Genomic DNA, 19,741 nt, shown 5'->3' with positions numbered 1-19,741 from the left:
CAAAATCTGACTGGCTGTGAAGTGCTATGTTTGGCCCAGAGATTGTGAAACTGAAAAGTTAATTATTTAGCACAGACTTCAGTACAAAATACAGAACAAAAGAAAATCCCAAAATACAAAGTAAATTGTGTGGGGTGCTTGCCGAAGTACCTTGCTGCCCCAGGAATTGTATTTGGATTAGTCCTACCAACAATTACCGCATTGGTAGGAACCTGGTTGAATAAAATTAAAGCATGTAGAAAAGCTTCAGTCTTTTGGTCTTTCGATGATTGCCGATGCAGTTCATCTCCGGAATTGCCTAATATGGACTCGAGACAAATATTTTATTTACTGTTTGCTTTCCTTTCCCCAGGGTAACAGTACTGGAGAAGCACGGGATGTATATGTTCCTAATCCATCCTGCAAAGAATTTGGGAAGTATGAATGGATAGGCCAATTGATGGGGGCTGCATTGCGAGGAAGAGAGCTTTTGGTAATCAGTTTTGTTTATAGATGCAAAGCTTCATAAGATTGTTATCTTTTGGGATTTTGTCGTTAGTTTCGGATAAAATAAAGGGTTCATGTGATCTGCTCTGAATTGTGATGACAGCTAGCCTGGGATCACACTGGGCTAAATCACTGGCTTTTAAAGCAGACCAAGGCAGGCCAGCAGCACGGTTCAATTCCCGTACCAGCCTCCCCGAACAGGCGCCGGAATGTGGCGACTAAGGGCTTTTCGCAGTAACTTCATTTGAATCCTACTTGTGACAATAAGCGATTTTCATTTTTCATTTCATGTTTCCTTGTTAAAGATTAAAGGGAGGCCCCTGGTTGTTTTACTGAGAGGAAGGTGCAAAATGTTCACACTTACAAACAATGGCAAGAGCATCTGTGCCAACAGTGGGTGCTGTCTCTAAAATCCCAGGAAGGTGTTGGGAATATCAGTTTAAAGTATAACCACTTACAAAACCTGTCTATTTAGCTTCAAGATAGACTGAAGTTGGGAGTCTAGAGGATAGCTAATTAACATTTCTACCTGGATAAAAGGCCCACGTGGAACATGTTGCCTTGGAGATGGGTTTTGGGAGGGAAAGCGTCCATAAGAAGCCATTCCAGGTTCATGTTGCAGGTTTTCTGTAATACCACATAAATGAGCAGAAGCAGCTGCAAAAGTTGCAATGGTTCACAATTCAAGAATGGGAGCTGGTGCTTAGATTGAGGAAGGCAAAGTTCATGAAGATTTAAATGAAACTGGAAGATTTGCGTTGCTTTGGCTAGAGGGAGGGACCCCCAAGGCAACCCTCACTGTGAAAGTCAGCTTGGGAATTAGATGTTATCCAATTCAAAAAGGAAAAGAAAGAAGCGAGTACTTGGGAGCAAAGAATCACTTTTAGATTGATTCCGGAAGAATAGAGTGCCTACTTGGGGACAGAATAAAATATGGGTGGAATTTTCCCCAAAAAACTGGTGAGAATCCCTCCAGCTGTTCCGGAGTGATTCCCGTCGCAGTCCACCCACAGGTAGTCATGGATTCCGCTGGGAAAGGACCTAAATACACGGGCCAGGCTGGCTCCTCTGAGATCGGGGTGCCATTTTAAAATTGCAAGACAACCCGACAGCCCACCTACTTGACCGGCAGAGAGCTCCCCCCCCCCCCCCCCCCCCCCCGCCCTGGCCTGTCCCCGACCGCAAAGGGGCTCCAGTGGCCTTTGACTTCTCCCCTTCCCGGTGTTATCATCACATAATTGTAATTGGGGTAAGATTTTATGATTTTTAAAAAAATATTTTAATTAAAAAGTGATGCTTATTGTTCCCATTTACTACTTTCCCTTGTTGATGTCCTGTAATATATGCGTTTAGCCCTTCACCTTAGTTTGTGACCATTATAATCATAGAATCCCTACAGTGCAGAAGGAGGTCATTCAGCCCATCGAGTCTGCACCGACCCTTGGAAAGAGCAGCCTACCTAGGCCAAGCCCCCACCCTATCCCAGTAACCACACCAAACCTTTTGGACACTAAGGAGCAATTTAGCACAGCCAATCCACCTAACTTGCACATCTTTGGACTGTGGGAGGAAACCGGAGCACCCGGAGGAAACCCACGCAGACACTGGAAGAAAGTGCAAACTCCACACAGTCAGTAACCTGAGGCCGGCATTGATCCCGGGTCCCTGGCGCTGTGAGGCAGCAGCGCTAACCACTGTGCTACCGTGCAGCCCTGTACTAAGTCCTGCATGGACTTAGTAGTTGTCTCTTTGTGTTTCATCCCCCAATATTAGGCAGTTCAGAAGACTCCTTTCAAATCTTGTAAATTTAGAGCATCTACTATTTAATGCTTAAATAAGATTATTTTAGTTTAATTTCCAAGCAACAATATAAAAGGTGGTTCAATGGTTTTGTGGGAATGCCTGATCAGATATGGGTTGTCCTGAGCTTTCATAATTCTTCCAGATTCGGTGTTTCCAGTATTTATTAACTTACTGAATGAGAAATAGTGAGGTACCCAGAAACTAAGACTGTTTCTGATCCCCGCTTCCTCCCTGGACAAAGGAGTACGAGAAAGCAATGTCAGTAAATTGTCAGCTCAAAACTGTGATGATAGAAGATGTTATTAGGTCATCTGAGTGCTCTCTTAGCTGGGAGTAAATTATACCTACTGGGATGAAATACAAAATGCTGATATTAGATTCTTCCTGTTGTTTTGACTAGGCCTTAAGAAAAAAACATGCACAAATCCATCTTTATCTGAAGTATATTCTAGGCTAATGAAAACCTTGTATGTGTTTTCCAGGTGCTGGCTCTTCCTGGAATTGTATGGAAACAACTAGCAGGGGAGGAAGTGAGATGGTCCAAGGACTTTCCTGCAGTAGACTCTGTCTTGGTGAGTTGTAGATATTTTATAAATAGATCTATTGTTTCTTAATTGATATGTGTAGACAGTGCAGTGCTGGAGCTCACCAAGGCTCCTTAGAAAGCACCTTCCAAATCCATGACCACTATCATCTAGAAAGACAAGGGTAGCAAACACATGGGAACATGAGCACCTGGAAGTGTCCCTCCAAGCCGCCCACCATCCTGACTTGGAAATGTATCACTTCATTGCCGCTGGGTCAAAATCCTGGAACAGCATTGTGGGTGTATCTACACATCATGGACTGCAGCAGTTCAGGAAGGCAGCTCACCACCGCCTTCTCAAGGGCAGTTAGGGATGGGCACTAAATGCTGGTCCCGCCAGCAATGCCCACGTTCCAAGAATTATTTATTTTTTTGAAGTACTAAATGCAGCTTGTTCGACGTTTGCTTGTTTATAGCTAACTGTTATTGCTGCAATGTTCACCTGCAGTTCATAATATGCTCTGTTGCTAAATCCAAGTGAATTAGGTGATGGAGCGAGTTAGTAAACTGCACTTTATTTCTTGAACTTTGGTCCTAACAAATGTGTGAAGCTGTTGACTTTTATCCTCCAGGTTCCAATGACCTATGTCAAAGGAGATTTGGGCAGTTTCAACAACAGTCTGCATTTATATAGTAACCTTTAGCATTGAAGCACCTTAGGTGGTTTTGCATAGGAGCATTAACAGCCAAAGCTTGAAACCAAACCACATAAGGACATATTAATACAGGTGACCTAAGGTTGATCAAAAAAGAGGAGACCGAGAAGTAGAAAGCTGAGTTATTGCTGTGCTCCTTCCAAGGTCAATATTTGTTCAGTAACTTGTTATGCCCAATTAATTGATTCTTAACAATACCAGATTATTGCATCTGCGAACACTATATGTTTTTTCTGCTGCCTGCAGCAGAACATTTTACTCTTCATGATATAATCTTTATTATTGTCACAAGTAGGCTTACATTAACACTGCAATGAAGTTACATGAAAATTTACTGTCTTATAATTTTTTGACCGCTCTAAGATTTTAATATCTGTGCTGCACGAGAAAAGAGAAGAATTAGAGTGTGTGAGGCAGGGCAGGATAAGGAGCAGATGGGATTTGTACTATGAATCTGGGAAATCAAGGCGGATAGAAAGATATGTATCAAAGGGACTGTCTGCGCTGTGCTCTTAATCAAAATCCACCTATAAAATAGCTTAGCTCCCTCCATTTCTTACTCCCGCAAAGCCTCACACCTTTAATGCTATAAATGTTTGTCCTTTTGAGAAGAGTAGGAAAGAGCACACAAGCCTCTTCAACACTTTTTTTTCTTGCAAAACTTCCTTGCATTGTCAATGTATTGCATATGATCGGAGAAATAGTCATGCTGCCACCTAGTGGGAATATGTATCTGCAACCAGCTCAGTCTTTATAAACTGCACATGATATAGCTGCAGTTCACTGGAGCATCACTTCAACCTTAAAAAAATAGAATTAACTGCATATTATTGAAAATTGTATTCTGATTTCTTCTAAAGTATCTCTATTTAACTGGAGCAAGTAAATTGCTCACAAACTATAATCTGTAACACTAAGGTCAGTCCCATTCTTTCTGTGCAGGTGAAACTGCTGGAAGCGATGGAAACCATGGACAAGGAGATCTTTGAGTTTAAATTTGGGAATGAGTTAACCTATACCACTGTACTCAGCGATCACTCTGTTGTGGATCTGAAACCTGATGGCAGCAACACCGTTGTCCAGTACGAGGATCGGAAGGAATTCATTAAATTGGTACAAAAAGCAAAACTGGAAGAAAACAAAGATCAGGTAATTATAGTCAAAAACAACCGGGGAAATAGAAGAGCCAGAGGAGAGGGAGGTGATATGGAACAATGCTGTAAAATGCTTGACAAGTCTTTAGTGAAAGTAAAATAATGCGGCTGATGGAAATTGAAATGAAAAGGAAAAAAACTGGGCAAGTCTGGCAGGGTCTGTGGAGAGAGAAAGAGTTACCGGGCGCGATTTAACACTCAGGGAAAAAAAGGAGACCTGTTTTGGGTGCATATAGCGTAAGCAGTGCCGATGACGATCCCGCTATCAAATGGGACTTTTCTTTTCTCTTGGCCCCAGCAAGGAACACCCCGCCGAGGCCACACTTGCCTCACTTTCTGCACTGATGAGCTCAGATCATGGCGCTATTTTTAAATGTCGTCCCAATCTCTCAACCTTCCTCTGACTCCGCACCACAGCCTTTAGACACCCCCCTCAATGCCACAACTTGCCTCTTAAGGGGTACTTGAGCCCCCCGCCTCACCCATCCTCTCATGGGCAGAGCACCCCGGGCCTGATCATTGGCACCTGGGAACCTTGGCCCTGCCTGGGTGGCACTGTCAAGCTGCCTGAGTGGCCGAGGAGTGCCAAGATACCACCCTGCCCAGAACCCAACCATCTGGGGGCCTCCGATGGTCTGGAAGACTCCCTTCCCCTTTCTCCCTCTCTCGTTCTCTCTCTGTCTTCCCCCCCACCCCCACCCCCGGTTCCATTACACCTGGTCCACGTTTGTGTGGCACCGTCTCCCAGACTCAGGCGTTCATTCCCAGGACTTGGGAGAATTGGACACCAACATATTTAAATGAGCCAAATATGTAAATCTGGATCTCGCCCAGCGAGGGCAAGATCCAGATCACGTGTCTCACGTGATCTCGTTCGATCTCGCAAGGCGTTTCAAACGTCACAATTTTAATGGCCTCTTGCGTTATCGAGTCTGGTGCAACGAGGCCGTTCGATCGCTTCCGACGTTTCCAGTCCGTATTACTTCAATTTTTGTTTTTATTCTTGATAAGACTTAGTTGCCCTTACATTGACAAATATCTCACGCACCATATTCAAAATTAAAGAGCAGCCTTGAGTCCTAATTTCAGCCCATTGGGAGCAGTCTATAACTGGAGGAGGGAGAAGGGAAAAGGTTTTACTGAAGGATATGCACTGTTTCGTTTTAATTGGCGTTTTTGCATAAGAAAGCCTGTTGTCCTTTTGCTCTCTCCTCTTTAGATGACAAACATATTGCAGCTTTAACCAAATGAATCTCTCCTTTCAAAATGTTTGGCCTAATTTTTTGCATCCAGATGTGCATTGCTTATTTAAAATCTCTGGTGGCCAATGCCTTTGCTTGCATTTCTTTTGTCTGCCTCAGATTCAGGCATTGAGGGCTGGCCTACTGAAGGTGGTTCCCCAAGCAGTGCTTGACCTCCTGACCTGGCAGGAGCTGGAAAAAAAAGTTTGTGGTGATCCTGAAATCACAGTGGAAGCTCTCAAACGTTTAAGTAAGTACAAAATGGCAATGTTTCAGAGTTTTTTTTGTAATTTTTTTACAAAGTTATCCTTTTCCAATGTTTCTAGTACTGTTCAACATGAGGGATAGATGACCCAGGCTGCAGATGATTCTGAATATAGCATCTGTGCCATTTATTTAATTTGTTCATGGAAATGAGTGCCACTGGCATAGTCAACATTTATTGCCCATCCTTAATTGCTCTTGAAGGTGGCGGAAAAGGAGGTTCTTGAACCGCTGAAGTCCATGTGCTGGAGGTACTCTCACTTGCCGTTAAGTAGGAAGTTAATTCCAGGTTTTTGACCCAGCGAAGGAAAGGCAAAATATTTCCAAGTCAGTGTGTTACAAGCAGGGGAATTTGGAGGTGCTGGTGTTCCAGAGATAATTCACCCAGTCAAGTCTTCCTCTCTACCCAACAAACAGGTCAAGCCTGGCACCCAGAGAAGGCCAGATATTAATGTCACTGCGACTAGAACGTATCTAGAGATTTCTGTTTAGGGTGGATTGTCCAGTGTTTTAGTAGTGTAGTTGTTGGGTAACTTGCATCATAGGGATATATACAATTTGCCGTTATGCTTACCTTGTATGTTAATTGTGCAATAAGGATGCCTTACGGTTATTGTGGGGGGAGGGGGGGGGGGAGTTTAGTGGCCGTGTTTTATAGGTTAAAGGGGCAAAAATTAAAGTTTCCAGAGGAAAGCCACCTTTGATGCAACTGTTCAGCACATTGCCACCCCCAAACGCCTTACAGTTATGACCCTGATACAAGCTAGAAGCACAAAGACTGGGAGAAATTGCTCTGTAGTACTAATGAGCAACATGTTTTCCCGCAATCCTCTACATGATTAAGCAATCCATTTTGGCCAGTGATGGTAACCTGTGCTTAAAAGCCTCAAGGCAGGGTTAGTGCTGAAGGTGGCTGCAGTTTTTTGCAAGAAATTTTCAATAAGGGGAAAAGTTGTGGCAACTGTGCACCTCGTGTCTGTAGTATGGGATTTCAACTTAAACCTTGCCAATTCTGTCTTTGTGATTCAGTTGATAAAGACATACCTTCATGTGAAACAGAACCATACAAATGAAGAAAGTACTGAATTTGATCCATGGTTTTTGCTGTCAGCTAATCTGACTCATGGTAATAGGGCACTATAATTGGCCTCAGCATGTCACTAAGAATGGGGGAATGGTTGGGGGAGGATAACAGCATCGCATTAAACACCGTCCAAGGACAGATTTTGTCTTGTCTCTTGAGGCCTTATGATTGAATGGCTGCTGTCTAGATTCATACATAAAGAATGAATACCGGAAAACTGTATCCCAGCATTAGCTGTCAACGTCCAAAATAAAAGGGGAGATAATTGAAGGGGGTAAAGTTTTAAACTTTTTATGGTACTTCTCTGATCTTAACCTGGCCATGCCATCCCCTTCAATCTTGAAGAAAACCCTTAGCATTGTGTAGGTTGCCTTTGTTAAGTTATTTTTCCTGCAAGACGTTACACTGTAGCAAGCACTGGAATGAGAAATCGTCTACACTGAAAGCTGTCATGTTCCAACACTAGATAAATCTAATACTGAGAATTGTTTGCATTCAAGGGACATGGGTGTTCATGTACATGAATCACAGAAAGTTAACATGCAGGTACAGCAACCAATTAGGGATGCTAACGGTGTGTTGGCTTTTGTTACAAAGGGATTGAAGTACAAGAATGTAGCCTTACTACAATTATGTCCTTGTTTATCACCTGGAGTGTTTGATAGGAACGTGGTGGATATGATGGTGACTGCTAAGGCTAATCTGTGCCTGGAAAGTTCTATAGATAGGACAGGATACCATAGATGATTGAGTGTTGCACAAATCGATGGCTCAGGATTCCCACTCCTTGCATTTTCTGTCTGCCTTTGATGTGCTTCCAGAGGATGCCGCAAAGCTAGCACATCATTTGGTTGGGTCAGGTACAAACAACCCTGAGTGAGCTTCATCCAGGACTCTTAAGTTGATATCAGAACCCCTAAGTGAAGCCTTCAGAGTTTGACCACATGAGAGCACACCCCAGACTCCCCATAGAAGTCATGCTTTGATAAATGAGTGTCAGGCATTCTGGCTACTTGACCAGCCCAACTCAGTTGTGAGTGTTTTAATATGGTATGGGGCTGCTTGGCATGCCAGCTTAGGTGAGCACCTCAGCGCCTGGTATTTTGTCCAGCCATCTGACGCTTTAAGACTTCCAGCATCGCGTTCTCTGTAATATTTAATTCTCACATGCGGGGAGCAGGGTTGACGGTCATTGACTGAAACTTTGGGCTCAAGATAATGGGATTGTTTGCTTCCTGGAGCAAACTGGCATGTTACTTCATTTTGCTTTGTGTTGATCATGAAGCCGAAGTTCTCAGTGCTTTAGAGAACAAATCTTGCTACATTATATATCCAGCTCTGAACCACTTGTGCGAAGATCATGTTCAATTCTAAATGTTGGATTTGAAGCTCTGGATGAACTTTTTAACTGAAAACTGTATTTACCTGAAATTGCATGTGCTGGTTTAAAAGAACAGCTGAAGTAACTTCCAGGACAGATCAAATTGGTTTGAATTGATCTATAACTGACAGTATGTATAAATCAGATAACCTTTGTAAGGGGCCAGAACTAAATCACATAAAGTACAAATCACATCAGACCAAGGAGATCCGGGCATTGGAGACTGTATAAAAGGAGCAAGCCATAAACGCTCTAACAGTGGAGAAGGTGACCATCACAAATGACAGCCACGTTGCAGCCCGAAAGACAAAACTGCAAACAAGACAAGAGACCGCTTGATGAAAACTCCCAAACATGATGAGACCGCATAACACATTGAGCTTAAAATGGGAACTAAAGCCAATCTGAGCCTGGAAATTGCTGCCGAGTTTTGTTAATTTTTATATTTAATGAATCTTTCCAACTTGTTACAAGTTGACTAATCTCGCTGCCAAATCCATTGTGAAGCTTGAAGCAGAATTCCTTACAGCGTCCACAGTAATTGGTGACCAGGAAATGGCAATGTGTTCTTGGATGCCTTGATCTTTGCCTGGAGTGATCTCAGATTTAGTAGCTTCCCTTGCAAGCAGCCCTATTTAACTCCATTACTGACTGGGGATGGGTCAGAAGACTTGCCATTATCCAAGACACGTGAAAATGCCATCATAGAACTATCAACCTATTGTGATATAATTCTCAGGGCAGCTGCATTTCTCCATTACCTTCCAAAGGCTGTCATGACTGGTTGTGTTAAAAGACTTGGTCAAGTCAACAAATGTGATGGAGAGGTTGATTTCTGCACTTGGCATTTCCCCTGGAACAATCTAACTGCAACCACCTTATCTATGGCTCCTTGATCTTTTCTAAAACCACACTGACTTAACTCCCTGGCCATAAATCCTGGTTGAGATATTACACTCAGAAGGATTCTGGTGAAGAGTTTTGCCAGAGATGGAGGGGAGTGAGTTTCCTCCATGGTGGTTACATGATTGGCCAGTTCGTTTCTGCTTGTACAGTGGTTCACTGAGCTTGACCAGACATTGACTACCAGCCCTGGAAGCATCATCTACTCCAGCTTTGTTATTAAACAGAAGTCTCACTGTATCTGTTGCTTCTAACAGTGTGAGAACCTGTTGATTTGCTTCCACATTGGATGAAGACTGGTTGAATATGTGGTGAAACTGCTCTGCCCATATTTCTAGATGTGGAGATGCCAGCGTTGGACTGGGGTGAGCACAGTAAGAAGTCTTACAACACCAGGTTAAAGTCCAACAGGTTTGTTTTGAATAACTAGCTTTTGGAGCACTGCGCCTTCTTCAGGTGAATGAAGAGGTGGGTTCCAGAAACATGTATATAGACAAAGTCAAAGATGCAAGACGATACTTTGAACGTGAGTCTTTGCAGGCAATTAAGTCTTTCCAGGTCCAAATGGAGCAACTGGAGAGGGGGATAATCACAGGTTAAAGAGGTGTGAATTGACTCAAGCCAGAACAATTGGTTGGATTTTGCACACCTAGGCCAGATGGTGGGGGGTGAATGTAATGCAACATGAATCCAAGGTCCCGGTTGAGGCTGTACTCGTGTGCGGAACTTAGCTATATATTTCTGCTCGGCGATTCTGCGTTGCCGTGCGTCCTGATCTGAAGGCTGGGTATTTTGCTGCAAACAATGCTTTGTTTGAGATTGCGCGGCTGTTTGAAGGCAAGTAGTGGGGGTGTGGGGATGACCTTGGCAAGATGCAGCAAACTACCCAGCCCTCAGAACAGCGACCATGACACCACACAACCTTGCCATGGCAATCTCTGCAAGATGTGCCAGATCATCGTCATGGGTACCACCATTACACGTGAGAGCACCACCCACCAGGACGTGGTACATACTCGTGCGACTTGGCCAACATTGTCTCCCTCATACGCTGCAGGAAAGGATGTCCCGAAGTGTGGTGCATTGGCGAGACCATGCAGACGCTGCGACAACGGATGAACGGACATCGCGTGACAATCGCCAGGCAGGAATGTTTCCTTCCAGTCGGGGAACACTTCAGCAGTCCAGGGCATTTAGCCTCTGATCTTCGGGTAAGCATTCTCCAAGGCGGCCTCAGGACGCACAACAACGCAGAATCGCCGAGCAAAAACTTGCAGCTAAGTTCCGCACACATGAGTACGGCCTCAACCTTGGATTCATGTCGCAGTACATTCACCCCCCCCACCATCTGGCCTAGGCTTGCAAAATCCTATCAATTGTCCTGGCTTGAGTCAATTCACATCTCTTTAACCTGTGATTATCCCTCTCTCCAGTTGCTCTGTTTGGAGCTGGAAAGACTTAATTACCTGCAAAGACTCGCATTCAATGTATCGTCTTGCATCTTTGACTTTGTCTATATATATATATATGTTTCTGGAACCTACCTCTTCATTCACCTGCGGAAGCAGCAGTGCTCCGAAAGCTAGTAATTTGAAACAAACCTGTTGGACTTTAATCTAGTCTTGTAAGACTTCTTACTGTACATCTTTCTAGAATTTGAGCTTTCTCCATGAGCAGTGTTGATCTTTCGGCACCAAGGATTGGCGCTGAACCAGCAAACTGGGCCCATAGACCGATGTAAAGGATGCATTATTTGTTCTTCATAGAATCCCTACAATGCAGAAGGAGGCCGTTTGGTCCATCGAGCCTGCACTGACCCTCTGAAAGAGCACCCCACCTAGGCCCACTCCATCCCCATAACCTCACCTAACCTTTGGGCACATAAGGTGCAATTTTAGCATGGCCAATCCACCTAACCTTGGACTGTGGGAGGAAACTGGAGCACCCAGAGGAAACCCACACAGACACTGGGAGAACAGGGCAAACTCCACACACTCGCCCAAAGCTAGACTTGAACCCTGATCCCTGGCGCTGTGAGGCAGCAGTGCTAACCACTGTGCCACCCTTGTTCCATTTCCTTTTCAAATTGTATTTACTTGATTTTGTGGGGAGCCCTGTGGATGCTTATTTTGGTGGAGTGAATGCGTTGGAGTTGTGTCTGATTCTTTTGCACTGAATGCACTCCAGTATTGATACCCAAACTTTGAACCTACCTATTGCCTAAGCTTTCTATGCAACACTTTTGACATGGATCAGAGTGTGTGGGTGGCTTGTTATTGCTCTTCAATTATCTATAGAAAAAATGCAGGAGCAACCTAGCATTTCTTCGCCTCTGACTTATTTTCCTTCCCTGAATTGAGCGCCCAACCTCCACTTGACACTTAGTGATGGCACAGGTTGTAGCAGGAATTCTGATGTGGAGAAATGTAAATGAGGCGATGCTTTACCTGTCCCTCTCTGCGGCACGCCATAGCACAATGTTCAATTCAACAAACGTCATGGCACGAAAACCAAGCCTGCTTGGAGCAGACCTACTAATTTAGCAGGACATAAGTAAATGTACTGTCTGACCTACAGTGGTAATAGGCTATGGGCATTAGGGAGTATTTCCACTGAAACCTAAGCTTCAGTTGTAATAATCCCTAATGCCCATCTATCCTCTAGTCCTGCTGTGTGATAGCTACATAGACCCTTCAACTTGATTACATAGGACTACTGGAGAATTGGTTGCCCAAGAAATAAAACAGTTCAGAATTTGAGTGATTTCTTCTTATCTGGCGATATCTATTTTTTTTTTAGCTCGCTTTGAAGATTTGGAGCAGTCTGATACCAGAGTCAAATATCTTTGGGAAGCACTCACAAATTTCACTAATGGTAAGTGACCTTATCCACTGTCACTGATGGGCCCGTTCAACCAGCCATTCCCAGAGCCCATAATGTGATACCTGCGTGATTCCTCAATTGAAGATTATTTTATGATGGCAAATTCCCTATAATGTAGGCGATGTAACTGGTGATTTCTGACGGTGTTGGCGTCACTCATTAGACTGGGTAACAAGTAAAAGGTAATTCAAGTAGTTTTGCTGCCTCTGAAATATTACAATAAGAGCAGCTTAAAGAGAGATGGTGAAATTATGATTTTTTTTTTTCTGTATGCAACGTAAAAATATAAAAGTGTTGTTTACACGGCTCTGGGTCACTGTCCGTGTGGAGTTTGCACATTCTCCCCGTGTCTGCGTGGGTTTCGCCCCCACAACCCAAAAATGTGCAGAGTAGGTGGATTGGCCACACTAAACTGCCCCTTAATTGGAAAAAATAATTGGGTAATCTAAATTTTGAAATAAATAAATAAAAAATAAGTGATGTTTACAAGGGACAGGCTGGTATGAATAGCTAACCTGGCTGTTCTGCCTCTGGAATTCGAGTTGCCACTCCAGAGGCTCAAATGCATTATCTAGACTCTTATTTTCATGCGGCATAGAAGGAGCGCTGCACTCTTGGAGATGCCATCTTTTGAATGAGACATTGCACCGATGCTGCTTCTGGCCTTGCAGGTGGATGTAAATGGTTACATTTTGAGAAAGAGCAGGAGAGTTATCCCCAGTGTTCTGGCCAAATTTTGTCCTGAACTAACCAGCCAACCTTTTTAAAAAATAAATTGATTGTCTGGTTTATTACTGTTTGAGGGACCTTGCTGTGACCACACTTCAAAAGTACTTGATTGGCAGTGAAACACTTTGGGACACCTGAAGGTGTGAAAGACACTATGCAAGTTATTTTATTAATTATTTTATTAATCCAATAAAAGTTTCTTCCTTCTGCTGGCTCTAAGAATCTGAAGTGAAATAGTTCTTTTGTCTGCATCAACTATAAATTAGCTATAAATTACCACTGATAATAAGGCACTGTCACTTTTTTCCAGTGCATTTAGCTGTTTAATATGAATGAGTTAGACCACTATTGTGTAAGGAGAGCGATTCTTGGTTGACCTAACTCATCTCTAATAAAAATCATCCCAGTTATTTAGTAAATGGCTGTTCCTAGCATTTCATGGTGGCAGCATTGCATTTGAGGATATAAAAATACTTTTTCTAATTAAAACGTTGTTGGACTTCTGTCTGCATCGACCCCCAACAACTAAAAGTGCAATTGACTGCCACATACAGACCCACTTAAATCAGGCCTCAGTTGAGCATGTTTATTCTTAGTTTTAACACAAGCCTGTTGTGTAAGATTGTGATTTGTGATGTCAGTAGCCATTGTCATGCACTGCACAAATAGCCTGTTGCATTTAACTGCTCATTGCCACTTGCATTTGATGTTTCAGTATAAATGTTCAAGTTTTTGTGTTGGCAATTTGGAGGGGGATATTAGAAAATGCTTCCCTTCTGTATTTCTTTCCTAATTACCAATTTGTCTTCCAGAGGATCGTAGTCGATTCCTAAGGTTTGTTACAGGTAGAAGCCGTCTGCCTGCCCCTATATTCATCTACCCAGACAAGTCAGGGTAAGTGCCTTAGAATGCTGGATTGCAATTGCCCTAGATGGTGAAAAATGTGCGGAAAAATTAATTAATAGAGCACCATCAAAGTCATATATTCAAATGGAAAACAAAAGGAAAATCAATGGCGAGAAGATGAAAAAGTTGTCAGAGGAGTGCCGCCGTCATTCACACTGACAGTTTACCACAGTACTGGGTCCCGATCTCCCTGCTGCCACTAGGTGGCATTCAGGTGGCACCAGATGTTTCCTCACTGGAGGATACTCTTGATCGCTGCAGTGCTTGGCTGCGGAGCACTGGGAAGGAAGTCCTCAATCATCTTTCAGCAGAAACTACCAATGTTATACGAAATCTGAAGAGGGTGAAAGTAGCGGGATAGCAAGATGTAGGCTTCAATAGTTTGTGGGGTTTTTTTCGTTTCTAATCCCAATTGTGCATTTAAACTGCTGGGTCTTTTTCTTTTCAGCTGTCAATGAGTTTTGTATTTCCAGCATTTGATGTTTTTCTTTTGTCTTAACATTTTGCTTGTGACTTTTTAAGCTTCCTGATCTCTCGTTGGTATTTTTAACTTTCCAATATTAGTTAAACATGAAGATATGGTTGTGTTTGACCTTTTCCTAGCCTATTAGAGCCTCCTCTTGTTTCTTGGTTTGGGAGTATATAGTTACATATTGTTTTATATAAATGGGGAGCATAAGATTTGTGGCATACATTCAATATTATTCTGTCTCGTCAAATATTTTGTACATTGAAAGGACATTCTTGCTTTATTGTCGCGCCTGTAAAGGAAAATGACATATTGCGCTTGTTGCCAGGATCCTGTTATCGACTCATGTTTCATAGTCAGAAAAGATCTTTGTAAAGTAGGATCATGATCCTGCAAAGCATTAATCTGAGCATTAGTCTGCCTCCTATTAACCTAGCTGAGAAAGAGGTCTGAAAGGTGACCAGGTGTGTGTTGGGGGACGGGACGGTGGAGGGGCACATCTTGGTATTATAACACGCAATCCCATGGTAGTTCTGCCCCTAGTCACAGATATAAACAGTGTATTGTGTTTTGGGGGGTATTTTATCAAGATTATCTAAATCTTACTACAAGTAGAAATTAAGTAAGTCACATAAGGTTTATTTTGTATAGAAAGCATTATGTTAAAATCCTAGAATGTATGATATTTGTTACAAAAATGATCGTATTGTTTCTTTAACAGATCAGAGAAAACCGATGCTCTCCCAGAATCTTCCACGTGCTCCAGTGCACTCTTTTTACCAAACTATTCCAGGTCCGTTACTTTTGTTTAATACAGAGTATCTTTTTTTCAGATTTTTCTCTCCTTGCCTAGAGATGATGGCTCTTGTATTTTAATGGACCAAGATGGTCATCTCGTTCATTACTTAACAACTCACATTTTAATAGAGTCATACACTACAGAAGAGGCCCTTCGGCCCAGAGAGTCTTGCACCGACAAAACTGCACTAAATCTACACCAATCCCACTTTCCAGCACTTTTCCTGTAGCCTTGTATGTTCTGACATTTCAAGTGCTCGTCCACGTATTTTTTAAAAGTAGTGAGGTTTCCTGCCTCTGCTACCCTCGCAGGCGACTACCACCCTCTGGGTGAAAAAACATTTCCTCAAATCCCCTCTAAACTTCCTGTCCCTCGCCTTAAAATTCTGCCCCCTTGTTATTGACACTTCAACTAAGGGAAACAGCTGCTTCCTATCCGCCCTGTCCATACCCTTCATAATCTTATACACCTCAGTCAGGTCCCCTCTTAGCCTTCACTGTTTAGAAAACAACCCCAGCCTCTCTTCACAGCTCAAATGTTCCATCCCAGGCAACATCCTGGTGAATCTCCTCTGTACCCTGTCCCAGTGTATTCACATCCTTCCTATAGTGAGGCGACCAGAACTGTACACACTATTCCAGCTGTGGCCTCACCAAAGTGTTGTACATCTCCAATATAACCTCCCTGCTCTTATAATCTATGCCACGACCAATAAAGGCAAGTGTGCCATATGCTTTAGATCCACCATATTAACCTGGCTTGTCGCCTTCAAGGATCTGTAGACAAGCACCCCAAGATCCCTCTGTTCCTCTGAACCTTCTAGTGTCCTGCCATTCATTGAGTACTCCGTCATCTTGTAACTCCTTCCAAAGTGCATCACCTCGTACTTTTCAGGATTAAATTCCACCTGCCACTGGTCTGCCCACCTGACAAATCGGTCTATATCTTTCTGCATTTCAACCTCCATCCTCACTATTAACCACCCTGCCAACCTTTGTTACATATGCACACTTCCCCCCCCCCCCACATTCTCATCTATATTGTTTATATATATCATGAACAAAACGAGACCTAGCATTGGTTCCTGTGGTACGCCACTGGACATCTGCCTCCAGTCACAAAAACAGCCTTCTACCATCATTCCTACCACTAAGCCAATTTTGGATCCAACATGCCAAGTTACCCTGGATCCCATGTGCTTTTACCTTCTTTATCAGCCTCCCATAGGAAAGGCTTGGCTGAAATCCATATAAAGTACATCAACTACACTACCCTCATCTACACACCCGATCACCACCTCGCAAAATTCACTCAAATTTGTTCGGCATGACCTCCACCTGATGATGCCATGCTGACTGTCCCTGATCAAATAACGATCCTGCATGCCAGCCAGAGTGTGGTGCATCACAGCCACGCCCAAACTGTTTCTCCCTTGAGGTCCACATATTCTTGTGAACACAATCCCGAGAGTCATGAGCTAGGGTTCAGGAACCCACCCAGGCTGTTCTCTTTTAGTCTTTGGCCAGAAGATATTACGGTCAATTGTAGCATTGCAACTGCTGGCTCACCTGCGATTAGTTACCTGGTGCTATTAGAGATTAGTTCTCTGACCATTTACCATTAAGTCATTGGGGGAGCTTTAATGTGATGCCTTACACACAGAGTATGAATCCATAGTTATTGATAGTCTTCTGGTATTTATCCAAGTGGCCCAAGCTCTTGTATGAGCCTCAGCGGACAGTTTGAGTGCTGTAACAAAAACTTGCATTTATATAGTGCCGTTATAGAAAAATGTTCCTTTACACTTCTAAGGTACAACCACATGGGGGCGATGTAGTCATAATAAGTACTGAACTTGTCATCCTCCAATCGTACCTTCGGAGAATAGTACAGTACAGAAGGAGACTATTCAGCCCATCAAGGAAACACCAGCTCATTCAATAAGCGGTCTAATTAGTCTCATTCCTTCATATCTCTGCATTTTCATTCCTTTAGGCATTTATCCAACTCCTATTTGAAACCTAATATATAATCCATTTCTACCACCCTACCAGGAAGTGCATTTCAAATCCTAACTACAAGTACCTCTGGTTCTTTGGCCAATAACTGCTGGAAACAGCTTCCCTATATTTCTTCTATCTAAACCCTTCATGATTTTAAACACGATCAAATGCCCTCCCTTAGTCCTCTTTAAAACAGAGAAGGTTTTTCCCACTTGTCTAATCTATCCATGGAACTGTAATATCTCATCCCGAGAACAATTCTAATACATTTCTTTTATACCCTCTCCAAAACTTTTACCTTGTTCCAAAACTATGGTGCTCAGAATTGGACACATTGCTCTAGCTGGGACCAAACTCCTTTTTAAAAATAATACGTGTTGCACAACTTCCTGGCTTTTGTAATCTATTTGTAAACTCAGGACCCCATCTGCCTAGTTCCGCTCTCTTGTCAAAAAAGATTTGTGTACGGGATCGAACCTGGGACCTCGGCGCCGTGAGGCAGCAATGCTAACCACTGCGCCCCGTGCCGCCTGAATCATGTTCCTTTCTGAAGAGTCACATTGGACTCAAAACATTAATTCTGTTTCTCACTCGGGCAGCACCAGTGGCGCAGTGGTGCCTCACAGCGCCAAGATCCCAGGTTTGATCCCGGCTCTGGGTCACTGTGTGCAGTTTGCACATTCTCCCCATTTTGCGCGGATTTTGCCCCACAACCAAAGATGTGCAGGGTAAGTGGATTGGCCACGTTAAATTACCCCTTAATTTGAAAAAATGATTGGGTACTCTAAATTTAAAAAACCAAAAATGTTGTTTCTCACTCCACAGATGCTGCCCGACCGGCTGAATTATTCCAGCACTTGGTGTTTATTTCAGATCTCTAACATCCACAGTATTTTCCTTTTAACTATGTAGATAATGACCAGATTATCTATCTTTGCAAAGCTGGTTGAAGGATAAATATTGGATAGGACACCAGGGGAACCTTACCTGGCCTTCTTTGTAACAGTGTCTTAGAATCTTTTACGTTCACCTGAGAGGGCAAACAGAGCCTAGGTTTAACATCTCTTCAAATGACGGCATCTCTGACAATGGAGAATTCCCTCAGTACTACATGGAATGTCAGCCTAGATTTTGTACGACCCGAACTCTCAACCTGTTGTATTCTCTGTTAAGATGTTTATTGTGATTTAGGATTGTCTGAGATCCTAGCTGTGTTGACCCTTATAGTAGCCAAGAATAAAAATGAAAATTTCAGTTTGTAAGAAACTGGTGAAGCAGTTGAGGGGCATGCAGGCTGGTGGTACGGTGGAATCAAATAAAGCCCAACTATGATGGAGGTCACCTACAAACATGACAAAGACAATCTTGTCCTTTTACAATACTCTATGATAGGGCGGCACAGTAGCACACTGGTTAGCACTGTTGCCTCAAGGCGCTGAGGACCCGGGTTCGATCCCGGCCCTGGGTCACTGTCTGTGTCGAATTTGCACATTCTCCCCATGTGGGCTTCACCCCCACAGCCCGAAAATGTGCAGGGTAGGTGGATTGGCCACACTAAATTGCCCCTTAATTGGAATTTTTTTTTTTTAAAAACCAAAACTTTATCATGGCAGGTGCGGAGAAGTGCACAGTCCTCCTGGATAAGTTCTGTAGATGCACGTTGCAGCACGGTAGCATTGTGGATGGCACAATTGCTTCACAGCTCCAGGGTCCCAGGTTCGATTCCGGCTTGGGTCACTGTCTGTGCGAGTCTGCACATCCTCCCTGTGTGTGCGTGGGTTTCCTCCGGGTGCTCTGGTTTCCTCCCACAGTCCAAAGACGTGCAGGTTACGTGGATTGGCCATGATAAATTGCCCTTAGTAACCACAATTGCCCTTAATGTTGGGTGGGGTCAGTGGGTTATGGGGATAGGGTGGAGGTGTTGACCTTGGGTAGGGTGCTCTTTCCAAGAGCCGGTGCAGACTCGATGGGCCGAATGGCCTCCTTCTGCACTGTAAATTCTATCATCTATGATGCCTGGATAAATTCTGCAGATGACATTCTATCATCAACCACTAGATGGTGCAAGAGAACACCTGTGTTTTCTATTATTCCTTGCTGAAGCTCTGGGTGCAAAAATATTAACACTGTTCTTTGTATGAGAAGCTCTCACTGGCAATGCTGCAAGCTGCATTCCCTACAGAATATTGGAGGAACAGTCACTTTCATATAGTTTTTAATGGACCAGTTATTGAGTAGCCTGTGTGTTCTCCAGGGCATGGATACAATACAAAGATAGGACAGCTAAACTACTTATCCACAAAAAGGAACATCCTGCTTTTTTTCACACAGTAGCCTAGCTCTGTCTCCGTTGCATGTGTGAAGTTAGCTCAACCCTATTTATAATGCAATCTA

The 19,741-nt window shown here is 43.3% G+C and overlaps 1 protein-coding gene across 2 annotated transcripts in view; it reads left to right on the top strand.

Moving 5' to 3' along the window:
- The window catches only part of hectd3 (HECT domain containing 3), a 68,573-nt gene that overhangs the window by 44,051 nt on the left and 4,781 nt on the right, over nt 1–19,741 (top strand). For both annotated transcript variants that reach the window (XM_072510733.1, XM_072510734.1), the window contains exons 15-21: nt 353–472; nt 2,772–2,861; nt 4,474–4,680; nt 6,047–6,176; nt 12,358–12,432; nt 13,983–14,064; nt 15,267–15,338. In XM_072510733.1, the coding sequence (XP_072366834.1) occupies nt 353–472; nt 2,772–2,861; nt 4,474–4,680; nt 6,047–6,176; nt 12,358–12,432; nt 13,983–14,064; nt 15,267–15,338 (776 nt within the window). The remainder of the gene's footprint in view (nt 1–352; nt 473–2,771; nt 2,862–4,473; nt 4,681–6,046; nt 6,177–12,357; nt 12,433–13,982; nt 14,065–15,266; nt 15,339–19,741) is intronic.

The sequence above is a fragment of the Scyliorhinus torazame genome, chromosome 7 (assembly GCF_047496885.1).
Source record: "Scyliorhinus torazame isolate Kashiwa2021f chromosome 7, sScyTor2.1, whole genome shotgun sequence".
NCBI lineage: Eukaryota > Metazoa > Chordata > Chondrichthyes > Carcharhiniformes > Scyliorhinidae > Scyliorhinus > Scyliorhinus torazame.
Note: the sequence above shows the minus strand (reverse complement) of the source record. Positions and strands in the feature narration are given on the sequence as shown.